Source organism: Loxodonta africana, chromosome 3 (assembly GCF_030014295.1).
Source record: "Loxodonta africana isolate mLoxAfr1 chromosome 3, mLoxAfr1.hap2, whole genome shotgun sequence".
NCBI lineage: Eukaryota > Metazoa > Chordata > Mammalia > Proboscidea > Elephantidae > Loxodonta > Loxodonta africana.
Window position 1 is genome coordinate 67,501,558 of NC_087344.1, and position 13,728 is coordinate 67,515,285.

The 13,728-nt window shown below is 53.0% G+C and overlaps 1 protein-coding gene across 1 annotated transcript in view; it reads right to left on the bottom strand.

Moving 5' to 3' along the window:
* Positions 1 to 7,739: 7,739 nt before the first annotated feature.
* The window catches only part of LOC100656887 (SPOC domain-containing protein 1), an 11,190-nt gene continuing 5,201 nt past the window's right edge, over positions 7,740 to 13,728 (bottom strand). Inside the window, 9 exon segments of the mRNA XM_064281630.1 lie at positions 7,740 to 7,918; positions 7,957 to 8,007; positions 8,009 to 8,508; positions 10,026 to 10,212; positions 10,935 to 11,024; positions 11,580 to 11,908; positions 11,911 to 12,044; positions 12,046 to 12,226; positions 12,413 to 12,524. Of these exon segments, the coding sequence (XP_064137700.1) occupies positions 7,820 to 7,918; positions 7,957 to 8,007; positions 8,009 to 8,508; positions 10,026 to 10,212; positions 10,935 to 11,024; positions 11,580 to 11,908; positions 11,911 to 12,044; positions 12,046 to 12,226; positions 12,413 to 12,524 (1,683 nt within the window). The 3' untranslated portion in view covers positions 7,740 to 7,819.

The following is a 13,728-nucleotide window of genomic DNA, read 5'->3' on the forward strand; positions in this document are numbered from 1 at the left end:
CAGAGATGAGGGCTGACTGTTGATATTGAGGGTTTCCATCTACCCAGGAGCCTCCACTTCTTCCCCAACTCCTGGTGCAGGAGGGGTGGGATGTCAGTGGGAATGGGGTGGGGAGGTGTGACAAGAGTTAGAATCAGGTGATCCTTGACAGCCTCCAGCACCCAGCAGGAGCTGGGCACAGAGAATTCCCATTGGTGGGAATGGATTGAATTTGGTAAGGGTTGAGCTGGCAGTGGAGTGGGGGAGTAAAACCCTGCCCCTTCCCACATCCCTCAGCCCTGACTAGTCTGGTTAAGAGCTGACTCCCAGTGTTTGGGTTCATATCCTAGATCTGCCACTTACTAGCTCCAATACCCTCAGACCTGGGCAACCACAGTCCCTGCCCCCCCACTCCAGACAAGGGATTCAAAGGCCCATGGGGTTATGTTCACCTGGAGTGCCAGCCCCTTTCTAGACTACCCGGGACCTGGAATTCCCTGCCTAAAGAGTCCCAAGCTACTACCAGGACCTTCTTCCTCAGGTCCAAGGGGTGGTTCTTTCCCGGGAGTATGGACCAAGCAGGGACTTGAATGTTGGGGTGTCCACAGGCATGCACACAATGCTCCCCATTGTGCAGGATGGAGTCAGGGTAAGATGAGAAGGAAGGCAGGTGGAAAACCAGGGACTTCCATTTATGTTCTTGTCCCCAGGCTCTTCAAATGTTTTGACTTTGGGCAAGTTACTTAACCTCACCATGTCCTCAAATGGGGTTAGTAATAGTACCCGCCTCATAGGGTTGTTCTGAGAATAAACTGAGTTAATTCATGTAAAACACTTAGAATAGTGCCTGGCACAGAGTAAGAGCGAGTAAGTGTTCACTATTATTATCTATTATTCTGGGATTTGGCCTTTTTCCCTCCAGCAGGAGAAGAAGCACTTTCTCTTTCACTTTGAGAGGGTGGGAAAGAAGTAGGGGATGGGGACATCCTCTGTTTACTTTTATTCCCCTCCTCCTTCAGAGCCCAGACTCCCCTTCTCTCCTCCTCCAGCTCCTGCACCACTAGGCCAAGATGCCAGGAGAGCAGCCAAGTCATTGCACTGAACACAATGGTTTGTTTAATATCCTTATTGGTTGAATGAGTGAATGAATGAATGGAAAACAAAGATTGAATGAGTAAAAGTCAAACAGAAGGCTGGATAGACTGACAGAAGGGCAGACTGACAGGCAGATGTTTTGGTTTTGGAGGCCTCAGATCTGCTGCCCAGGACAACATCATTGTTTCCTGTCTGTTTTCATTAGACAGTGGGAGGCTGAGCCGGGAGCCAGGGGCCTGGCCAGTCTCTAAAAGGTCAACCCTGGTTGGTGAGCAGCTCATCCCTCCAGAAAGGGTGCCTCGCCTGTGGGTGTTGGGGGGAGTATCTGCTGGTGTCTGAGTCCTTTCATGTCTTGTGGTTGTCTCCATGTGAGTCTGTGTCTCTGTGTGTCCCCTGCTCAGAACCTCCTCCCGGCCCATTTGGGTCTGGGGGGATTTTGGTGAGCCTCATTACCTCCTATTTACACCCCTGCCCGACTCTGGCAGAGCCAGGCCTCAGTGAACCCACCTGTTGGCCAGTGGGTTAACGGTGATGGAGAGCTCTCCTGGGGCCCTTGCGGCCTCAGCCATCTGGCCAGGCTGGTGTTGCGGGGAAGCAAGTACCTGTCTCAGGACTCTCCTCTGGCTCTCAGGCTTGGCACTAGACTCATCTCAGACATCGATCAGTGTGTGAAGGTGTGTGGGAGTGCAGGTGTGTCTGAGCTGGGCTGTACATGTGACCTGTGTGTGTTGTGATCTGTGTGGGGTGGTAGGTTTAGGTATGATTGTGAGTAGGATTTTGTGTTTGCATTCATGGCTGTGTGTCTATGTTTGTATATCTGTGTGGCTGTGTCCTTGTCGTTTAGGGTTTCTGTATATGAAGGTGTGTGTCTCAGACTGTGGGCTAAGCACATGGGTTAGGGTCTGGGTATTTTCCAAGGAAGCTCCAGGCGTGAGAAAGAGGTGGGACTAGGGTTAGGGTTTGGGAAGAAGGTGTCCACTCTCAGTGAATTCTTGGTTCTGCTTTCAACCCGGAGAAATTAACCTCCAGATTCATTTCTTTAAAAACCGCTCTCATTTCTCTCCTCTTACCTGAATGAGGTTCCATGGTCCCGAGCCCCACCAGAGAACCCAGAAGTCCCTGTGAGGGAGACTAAGTCAGCCTGAGGAATCCTCGAGGACCCTGGACTCTCCTCAAGCCCCTGTTCTTTGGAGGTAGACCCTGGTTTCAGGCATCATCAGAACCTTAGGCTCCCCGGGGAAGCCTCCCACAGAGATGCCCTTTCCCCCACCAGCACAGCCTCAAGACAGTCAAACAGCCACCCGAAGACTCCCACAAAGCCACTCTCATGAAGTCACACACTTACCCAGACATGGGCACCAACACAGCCTCACACGTGAACCAGATGCCCACATGTGTAGTCACAGATCTTCCAGACAGAAGCACGCACACACCTGCCCTTGCACACGTCATGACACACAAACACTCATACAGCCACACAGTTATACATACAGGCACATGTGTGTTCACACACAGAAACATACCCGTCAATGGGTAAGAAAGTCATACATAAACACATTCTTGCAAGCACACATTGCTTACAGTCACATGCATGCAGACATGCTTGCATATACGTTCACACACATACAGTCCTTATGTGTCCCTTTCCACCCTCACTCCAATTTTCTTGGTCCAATGTCCTCACCCACTATAGCTGACCCTTTGCAAGGTCATCAAAGGACAGCAGCTGCCCATATGCTTCTGTGACACCATGGTGGTGTACTTGTGTGTGTCTACATGGGTAAGTTTGTGTATCTGAGTTTCACTGTGTGTCTGGTAGTCTGTGTGCCTCTAGCTCTGTGTATTGTTGTTGTTGTTAGGTGCCGTCGAGTCGTTTCCAACTCATAGCAACCCTATGCACAACAGAACAAAACACTGTCCGGTCGTGTGCTATCCTTGTAATTGTTGCTATGCTTGAGCCCATTGTTGCAGCCACTGTGTCAATCCACCACACTGAAGGTCTTCTTTTTCGCTGAACCTCTACATATAACGGGAATTGTGTACGTATAACAAGGGGATTGTCTCCCTGACACTGTGTGGGTATTTCTCTACGTCTGTGCATATTTCTGGATGTGTGTACATATCTGTGTGAGTGTCTGTGACAATGGGAGATGTATGTATCTGTGTGACTACATTTTGTGAGCCATCTCTTGGAGTGTATCTCTATCCATTAAGTCTACGGTCACGTTTGGATATCTGTGCATGTCTGCCATGTATGTGGCTCGGTGGCCCAGAATCCACAGGATGGCTGAGCTGGCTCCACTCCGGGCAGAGGCTCTGGCCTGGGGCGGGGCTGGGCGGGAATGGACTGAGTCTCCCAGTCATTGACAGTCGTATTTACAGAGCTCCGAGTAGGACATAATTGCTTCTATTAATCTTTCTCCAGTTGTTAATTGCTCACTTACCGGGTTGTGTATTATGCCGACTGTTGCTCTTAATTCGCCTCCATAGCTGCAGGTGTTTGCTGCCTTATTAACTGTTAATCGGCACGGCTAGGGATGGAGACTTAATTGGCCCCCAGAGTGGGACACAGGCACACAGGCAGGCCAGTCAGGCCCTGCCAGGCTCTCAGCCTGTCCCTGGAACCCTCACCTGTGGAGGACAGGTGGCTCCCAGGGAAGGAGCTGGCCCAACACCATCCTCCAGCAGACAGCAGTGCTGCATATAGTGGCCAGTGTGACAACTTCAGGGTACGGCTCCCACGCCATCCTACTTCTTCTGGAAGCCAACTGACCAATCAGAATCCAGCTCCTATACCTCCTCCCCATCACCAACAGCCTTCCTCTACCCAGGACAGGAGCCAGCCTCATTTATTTTAATTATCTGAACCTAATTGAAAACTAAGAGTTCAACAGAGAGAGGAACTGTTCTCCCCCGTAACCCCTCCTCTGCCTTCCCTCTGACCCTAGCAGTCAAGGCTGTTGAGGTTACAGAGACACTGGGAGAAAACAGGGCAAGAAGAAGGAGCTTCCTCCAGAGCAGGAAAGGTGCAAGTTAGTCCCAGGAAGGACTTCCCAGCTGTTGAGGAGGGTATCTGGAGTAGCTGGAGCCCAAACTAGAACAAGAACTTCCAGGAGGAGATCTGGGGCTCCATCCCAATTGCCTTCAAGGGTTCCCTCTCCACCTTTGCTTGCGCAGCCCCAAGGACAGGGAACTGCAGCTGTGAGAGAGTTCCTGAGCTGACTTTGCCCGTTAGTCACAGCAGAGGAGTCCCCTGGTCCATATGGGAAACTGAGGCCCAGAAAGGGCAAGGAAGTGCCCCCAGGACCCCTCCAGTCTTCTCTGGTAAAGGCTCAGACATGTGGATCCCCAAGCAAAGTTTCTGCTCTCAGACCTGCCCCATCCCTGGCATCTCAGCCCAGACCTCCTCAGCTCTGGTCTTTGAGCCTCCCAACCTCAGCTGCCACTGCTGCAGCCACCTTTAGGACAAGAATGCAAGGTTTCTGGAAACAACTGTGTGTGTGCGTGTTGGCGTAGATTATGCCCACACTTCACCAACCTGGCCTCCAGCCTCCAAGCAGGACAAACAGGCAAACCGATAGTCCTCATTCTGTGCCTCAACTCCAGACTGCCATGACATCTGGAAGTTCTTGCTGGTGTCTAATTGCCATCTCTTCAGCTGCAAAGGAAGTTAATCTGCTTTGGTTGGGTTCTGAGAGGAGCCGGTGCTCTTATGAGGAGGGGAAGAAGCTACCACTGAGTGGCTGCTGCCTGCCAGACCAGCAATAAGTACCTGTAAAAGTGGCATCTCATTGAACCCACCCTCACACTACTGGTGAGTTAGGGATTGTTGTTGTTAGGTGCCGTCGAGTTGGTTCTGACTCATAGAAACCCCATGTGACAGAGTAGAACCGCTCATAGGATGTATCCTCACTTAGAGAGAAAGAAATGGAAGCATGGAGAGGAGAACTAAACCTGCCCAAGGCCACACAGGAAAGAGCAGCATTGGGATTTCAACCAGGCCTGGCATTGCCTCAGGGTTTGGATGTTTCTGGGCAGGGATCTTGGATGGATTCAGGCTAATGGTTCAATTACGGGAGGTGAGGGCTGGGAACCAGTGGTCGCTATCATGGCTCTCCCATCCACCCCAAATCTGGTAACATCAATAAGCAAAACGCTCGCGCATGCGCAACTCACCTTCCCATCAAACGGGATAAGGGAGAAACAAGGGAACTGTCCAGGGATAGTTGCTCCAACAAATTCCGGCCCCTCCTCTATGTTAATGACGTGCAAATATGTGTAAATGTACACAGATAACCGCTCTAACCTTTGGGAGCAATGGGGGTGACACAGGAGCGGTTGCTATGGAAACCCAAACGCTACCCCCACCCCTCCCACAAGCAGGCGCATAGACATGTGCACAAAGACCCAGGGTTCCTCGCTCCGAAGCCCAGAGGATCACGGAGTCGCAGAGGGTGTGAACCGGAAAACCCTGAGAGACTGCGTCTAGCCCAGGGAAGCCAAGGCCCGGAGTGGGGCAGCGGGTCGCCCACAGCCGCAGGCCGCGGAGAATTACGGGGGGAGCAGGGACGCAATCCTTGTCAGCCTGGGGTGTCCTCCTCTAAAACCAAGGGTCTAGGAGGCCCTTCGGATCCCTGGCGACGTCTACTCGGGCCTAGCAACACGAGCCCCGCCCAGCGTTGCTTGGCAACGTCCCTGCAGCCTAGCAACCGCCGAATCACGCCCCCTAGCAACACTCTGCCTAATCTGCGCTCCCGGCCTCCGCCAAAGGGGAGTAAGGAAGGGGCTCGTGGTCTGGGGCCAAAAGGTGGAGGTCAGTGCTGTCCATCCCCCAGCCTCAAGGCAAGCTGCAGGATTTCGGGATCCACCTATAAACCCTCTCCGCGGGGCGAGATGTTAGAGAGCCGCGTTATCACCCCTATTTACAGAGAGGAGAACTGGAGCTCCGAAAGGAAGCCACTTCCCGGAGTACGGAGTTTGTTTTTTCCTAAATGCCCCGGGAAGGCCGAAAACCTCCCTGGACGCAGGAATCTGTCCCGTCGCCCTCGGAGGAAGCCCTAGGCCCCGGGTTGGGGTGAGTGTGCACAGCCCTCTCCCTCCACACCCCCAGCTGCGTTAGGAAAACGACCTAAGTTGCAGACTAAGAATCAGAGCTGCAGGTTTGCATAGTAATTTGCGTCATTTGCATATGGCGCGGAGGCTGTAGCGCTCCCACGCCCTTCGGAGCCGGAAAAATTTCCACAGGAGCCCCGCCCCCTCCTCCGGTTCACCTGTCCAGCCCCCTCCCACCCTAACACCCCCAGCCCCTCCCACTAAATCCTCCCCTAGCCCCCAGCTCGGCCTCCCATTCCGCCAGCCCCGGGCCTCCATCCCAAAGCCGAGGGCCCCCTCTGCTGTCGGCCGCGGGTAGGGCAGCCGCAGAGCTCTTGGGGCAGAGGATTCCCCGCCCCCACCCCACCATCTCCCTACTCTTTCTAGTCCAACAGGGTCCAGGGCAAGGCCGGTATGTGCGTAGACTTCGATAGGAGGTGGGCAGGAGTATGCCCCTTCAGGCCCGGGAGCGAAAAGTGGGGTCCTGGCAGAGGTCCTGGTCTCCAAACTAGCCCTGCTTCCCCACGCTGGTCAGTCAGCCAGGGAACAGTTGGTTACCCTGTCAGCCCTTAGAGGTACACACCACACTGAGACGCTTTACATTCCCGGCCCAAGGAGAGGCAGCACCATCCAGCACTAACATCCGAACTCAACCCCACCCTGAGTGCCCACCTCCAAGTCTCTGGGAGTGGCAGGAGGTAGAGAGAAAGGAGACCCGTCTGGATCTCCCACGTTCCTCAACAGGGACTCACACACAGACGTGGAAGCAGACACAGACACACAGACACACGCTCACAGGCACATGCACACACACCCACACAGATGCACACAAACACAGACACACAGAGAATATGATGGAGTTATGCACTGTCCAAAAGAAAAAAATCTTGGTAACTGAAAAATTTTAAAACCATTGCAACTTTTCTCCCTAGCAATCTCTAGGTGGCTGTGCCCGTTCAGGAGTCCCTGGGTGGTGCAAACTAGGTTAAGCACTTGGCTGCTAACCAAAAGGTTGGCGGTTAGAGTCCACCCATAGATGCCTTGGAAGAAAGGCCTGGTGATCGGAAAAATCAGCCATTGAAAACCCTGTGGAGCACAGTTCTACTCTGACACACGTAAGGGCTGCCATTTCTCAGAATCAACCCCATGACAATTGGTTTTCAAACTGGTACCCTTTAACAGCCTCTGCTCATTTTTCTCTCTCTCCCCACCCTCTTCTCCCAATACCCCTTCTTCCCAGATAATTCAGAATACTTACAACATGCTTCCAGAGCCGATATGACAACAGCTGTGCCCTGAGGCACAGTGATGGTTCAGGACCTCAGACAAGGAACTCACAAGGCAACCGCCCCCTTTGGCCCCAGCACTTAGCTCTGCTACACCTCAGCACAGCAACCCATGGACACGCCCACCCAGGCCAAACCTGACCTCCTGCAGATGCAGAGATCTCTCCTGACCAGTCAGTAGATACAGCCCCAAATTTGTCCAACTGTTTATTGAACCAAAAATCAACACCAAACAGGCTGCAGAACAAGGAATTCAAACATGACAGATGCGTTATGCTGACCCTCCTCTTCCTCCACCCCTGCCTCTCTCCTTGGAACAACTCCCATAAAGAGATCGAGACACCCCTCTTCTGGTGGGTGATGGATGGTCAGACCTCTCTGGGAAGGGGGTGCTCAGGGCCAGCCCCATCTGTGGGTCCCAAGGAGGAGTCAGGGGCTGGGCCAGGGGGTTCTGGAGCTGCAGGGGGCTGGCAGAGGAAGCCAAGAATCCCAGGGGTTGTAGGGCACTGGGCAGATGCTGCAGAGGTTGGGGGCAGGAGCTCCTGGCCTGGGGGCCTCAGTGAGGCTTGGAGCTGGTGGCTCATGGTCACCAGGGATTCAAGGTGCTGGAGCAGGGCTTGGTGGGGACAGGAGGCCCTGTGGAGGTGCTGGCCACTGCTAAAGTAGTGGCCAGCTGGTGCTGCTGGAAAGGGGTCCCAGGAATGGCACCCACCTGACCCTGGAGTCCAATGCCCTAGCCCAGGACCCTGTGAGGCCTCAGACTCTCCCCACAATCTCCCCCTGCCTCTGGAGGGCCTTGGCCAAGCACAAATCCCCCTTGGAGCCAGGCTGCCATTGCCCCGGCTCTGCTGCAGGGCACCCCTGGGGGGAGGGGAGCCTTTCAGGGCCACACTCTCCTTCCCATCCTCTGGCTGATAGCATCTTGTCTCCACTTTCTTGTTGAAGGAGATTGTCTTGCGAACCTTCCCCCTCAAGGGGTTGGAACCTGCTGTGTCTGGCAACCCTGCCTTGGGAAGCAGCACAGCCAGCAGCAGGCTTGAATGAGTGGCTTCCAGGCCTGGGGAGAGAGGAAAAGAGAGAGGGAAGACACCAAATGCCTGATGGGGGAGAGCACATAGCCCCCAGAGGCCGCATTCTGGCTGCAGCAGGAGGGCTGAAGGTTAGACTTCAAGACAAGCTTCTCAGCAGAGAGGCCCGTGAGATACTGAGAGAAGTAGGTGAGAGGGTAAGCCTATCTCAGATTTGGTTTCAGGGTGGGAAAGGGTTCACCTGGCTGAGGGTGAGGCCTGGAAAGTCTGACCTTAAGGCTTTACGGATTCAAAATCTACCTCATTGTCTCCAAGACAGGCAGTACTTTGCTCAGGGAATAGGCACAGTCCCCTCCTCCTGAAGCTGCTTTCCTGGAGCCCTAGTGGGTTGCCATGCACAAAGGCCACACTTGGCCCAGAATGTTGTTGTTAATTCCTGTCATGTTGGTCCATAATTCACGATGACCCCATGCACAATGAAACAAAACACTGCTCAGTCCTGCACCGTCTCCATGATCGGTGGTGGATCAGACTGTTGTGATCCATAGGGTTTTCATTTACTGATATTCAGAAGTAGATTGCCAGGCCTTTCTTCCTAGTCCATCTTAGTCTGGAAGCTCCAGTGAAACCTGTTCAGCATCACAGCAATAGATGAGCCTCCACTGACAGATGGGTGGTGGCTGAGGATGAGGTGCACTGGCCAGGAATCAAACCTAGGTCTCCCGCATTAAAGGCAAGAATTCTACCACAGAACCACCAATGCCCCACTGGCCCAGCACAGCTGTGGTGAAAACATCCCTCCCTCCCATCTTAGGTGATGCTTTCAGCCAACTGTTTGTGGGTCTGACTCTGTCTTGCTGTGTCTGGGTCAGATGTAGCTGTCCCGCGAGTTTCTATTTAGGGGGTGTCTAATGAATTGACTCGATGGCAATGAATTTTTTTTTTTTTACCTAATGGAAGGCAGTGTTATTTAGTGGTTAGGAGCCCAGTCTGTGAAGCTGTGCCATCTGGGTATGAAGCCTGGCTCTGCTATTGCCTAGCTAGATGACTCTGGACAAGTCATTTACACTCTCCCCTATCTCAGTTTCCTCATCTGTGAAATGGGGAAATTAATAGCATCTACTTTACTTTACTGCATAGGGTTCTTTTGAGGCTTAAATGAATTAAGGCTTCTAGAGCAGTGCACATAGTCAGCAAGACACTGCAGAAGGTAGGGGTAGGAGCTCCTGGCTTGGGGGCCACGGTAAGGCTTGGTGCTGATGGCTTACAGTCACCAGCGATTTGAGGTGCTGAAGCGGGGCTTGTGGGGACAGGAGGCCCTGTGGAGGTGCTGGCCACAGTCAAAGCAGTGGCCAGCTGGATCTGCTGAAGAGCAGCTCCAGGAAAGGCACGTGACTGGCTCATACAAGTATTGTATTACTGTTTCTGGAGTTTTCATTCTGAGATGTGCCTGCATCTGGTGAGACATGGGCGGCTGTGTCAACAAGGCCCAGTCTGGTCACCAAGGAAGGGGAGGCAGGGGCTGGTATGGGCATCGGGCACTCACCTGGGCCTCCAAGAGGGCGCAATCTGGAGGGCAGGGGCTGGAAGGCAGGCAGGGGCAGCAGGACCACCCCCATGTGGTCCACAGCTGCCAGGCAATGGCGCTGCTTGTTGTTGAGGTAGGAGTAGAGCAGGCGGCAGTTCTGGGTATCCCGAGCCCCACGTGGGCACAGTCTGACCACGCTGACGTCCTGTGGCCGCAGGAAGGACAGCAGCTTTAGAAGCAGCTGCCTCTTGCTCCTGCAAATACCCCTGGTCTCATCTAAACCTCCAAGAGCCCTGTGAGGGGTTCCCATTGTACAGTGGAGGCAATGGGGGGAACTTCTCAGGGTCACATGATGAGTCTGAAGTCCTGCTGGAAACCAGACCCAGTATCCCCAAAACCAGGCCTCGGCCCCAGAGGTGGAGAGAGAAGGAGATGGGGCAATACTATGGATTGAATTTAAGTCCCCTCAAAATGTGTTTTAGACTCCTAACCCCTATACCTGTGGATGTACTCCCGCTAGGGAATAGGGTTTTCTTTGTTATGTTAATGAGGTCATGTCAGTGTAGGGTGTGTCCTAAACCTAGTCATGCCTGAGATTTAAAAAGTAGATTAAACACAGAAACAGGCACAAACGGGGTGGAGGGAGGAAGGCAGGTGCCATGTGAAGATTGCCAAGGAACTGAGGCGCACCGGGCTACAGAAGCTGAAAGAGACAAGGATCTTCCCCCAGAGCTGACAGAGAGAGCCTTCCCCTATAGCTAAAAAAAAAAAAAATAGCTGGAGCCCTGAATTCAGACTTCTAGCCTCCCAGACGCTGGGAAAATAAATTTCTGTTCTGTAAGCCACCCACTTGTGGTATCTGTTACAGGAGACTAAGGCTGGGCTAAGGTACTAAGAGAAGAATGTCGCCCAAGGGTGGTCAGTTACCTTGGCCTCGGCCGGGCAGATGCTGGCCAGCAGGTCCCAGACAGTGTTGGGGGCAATGCAGCCCGCTGAACGGATCACGTCGGGCAGGGTCTGGGGGCAGGTAGGATGGCCAGTCAGCCCCCAGCTTCCCACCTGCTCAGGGCGGACTCAATACCAATCACCTGGAAGGCTGCAGCCCTGGGTGAAGAGGCTGGGCAAGCAGTATGTCAGGATCCTCAGTGGCTGCCCAGAAAGCCCTAACTGCCCCTGAAGGCCTCCAGCCTGGCCAGGCCCATCTCCTACAGCTGTTCTCAGAAGCCCCTCACTCCCTCCACCAGTCTCCCACCCTTCCAACACTATTTGATCTTTCAGTCACCCAACAATCACTCCTCAAACTTGCCTCTGGGCAGGGCCAGGAAGGCACCAGACTCCTCTCCCAGGCCCTTGGTGCCTTGGGTCCTTTATCACATGTGTCTCTGCAGGAGTGGGGCTGGCATATCATTTGCCCCCATGCCTGGCACAGGGCCTGGCACAGAGGGGTGGCAATGACTTGTTTTAGAGTACACGAATGAGTAAAAGAATGGAGGAGTGTATAAATGCGAGTGTGAGTAGCTGACTGGGCTGGCCAGTGTGTAAGGGTGTCCCCGGCACACAGAACAGGAGTACCTGAATGAGCCGACAACTGTGCCCCGAGACCAGCTGGGCCTTGGCCCGGAACCGCTTGATGGAGAACATGTCCAGAGACCCCTCCCAGGGTGGCTGGCTGGGTGGGGCCTTTGTGGGCCCAGCAGGTATATGGGGCCTGGAGACAGGGACAGAGGGACAGAGAGACAGGGCCAGGGAGAACGGGTTACCAGGACTTCCCCCAGAGTCTCTGCCCTGTCTTTTGCTCCCTTTCTTTCTAGGCCAAGGCCTAGATCCCTGAGGTGGGGGGCTAGAACAAAGTGCTGGCTGAACCAACACATTGGTCCAAGAATAGCCTCGTGCAAGAGGGTCCAGGAGGCTGGGATGATTCGCTCCATTGCACAGATAGAGAAGCTGAGGCCCACACAGGCAATTGGACATGCCCAAGGCCACACAGCACGACAAGCCCCTGCTGTGTCTGCTACAGCAGCTGGTGCCCCACCCCCAGTTGCCCACTTCCTTGCCCCTGGCCCCACACCTGTCCTGGGTATCTGTGGGAGGCTTCTCCCTGGGTTGGGGCATCTCTGGAGAGGACAAAGGGGCTGGGCTTGGGACTCTCTGGAAGATATTGTCCCCTCTCCTCCTGGTGGCTTCAAAGTAGTCTGGCAGCTCACATGAGGGCTCCCACCCTGCAAATAACAGAGGCAGGAGCTTAAACAGACAGTGAGCCTGAAGCCAGTCCAGGGCTTAAGAGCCAGGATTTGAACCAGGCTCTTTTTGAGATGCTCCGGGGTATGGTCATCCCCAGGCCACGGGTGCCTGTTGCTGCTGAACCCCACACTCAGCCCCAGCTTTCCCACCGCCCCTGCACCCACCGCTGCAGATTCGACAGTTAGGGTCTAGGAAGTGGTGTTTGTGCTGCTCTGTGGTGTCCCTCGACGTTTCAGGCAGGGCCAGTGGGCTGCAGTCTACGGGCACCATGGGTCCCTGTGAGACACAGGAGAGAAGGGTGGGCTGGGAAGGCAGCTGGGGACGTCGGGGGCCCTCCATGGGTTGGGGACCTCAGGGGCGTGGCTTATTTTATCTTTGGTAAGATAATATATTCTTTCATTATTTGTACAGAAAAACTGCAAAAAAAAAACCACCCCTTGTCCTACCACTCAGGACAACGGTTGGTATCCTGGATATTCCTTTCTAATCATTTTTTCGAATACAAGGTTTTGAGGTCCTTTTACTAAAGTAGCTGGAATCAAATATTCAACTTTGTATTCATTAATTATAGCAGAGGCGTTTGCCACATTGTACAGCCTTTGCCGAAACCACACTGACGGGGCGGGCTGTAGTTTACACGTCACCTCTGTTGCTAGACATTTGGGTTGTTTCCAGTTTTTCATGATTATATAAATAGCACCGAGGCCATCTTCATGCAGAAAGATTTTTCCTAAACTTTGAATTATTTCCTTAGAATAAGTTCCCAGAAGCAGATGAGAGAATCAGGGAGAATGAATATTTTTAAGACTCTTGATGTCCGCTGCCAAATTGCCAGATCACTTCTTTTCTCTCACTACAAAATAGCTTTAAACACAAAACACAGTATGTACTGACCACACACACACAGATCAAATCCGTGGCCGTCGAGTCGATTTTGACTCGTAGCAACCCTATATGACAGTAGAACTGCCCCATAGAGGTTCCAAGGAGCACCTGGTGGATTTGAACTGCTGACCTTTTGGTTGGCAGCCTTACCTCTTACTCACTACACCACCAGGGTTTCCATATATATATATATATATATATATGTATATATGTAGTACTGACATATATATGGAGCCCTGGTGGGGCAGTGGTTAAGAGTTACAACTATTAACCAAAAGGCTGATGGTTCGAATCCACCAGCTGCTCCTTGGAAACCCTATGAAGCAGTTCTACTTTGTCCTATAGGGTCGCTGTGAGTCAGAATCAACTCGATAGTAACTGGTTTGGTTTGTTTTTTTGGATATATATATATATACCAGTAACCAGTTACCATCAAGTCAACCTGACTTATGGCACTGCCATGCATGTCAGAGGAGAACTGTTCCATAGGGTTTTCAATGCCTGATTTTTTTCTGAAGTAGAATGCCAGACAGCCTTTTCTTCCAAGGTGCATCTGTGTGGACTTGAACCTCCAACCTTTCTGGTTAGCAGCCAA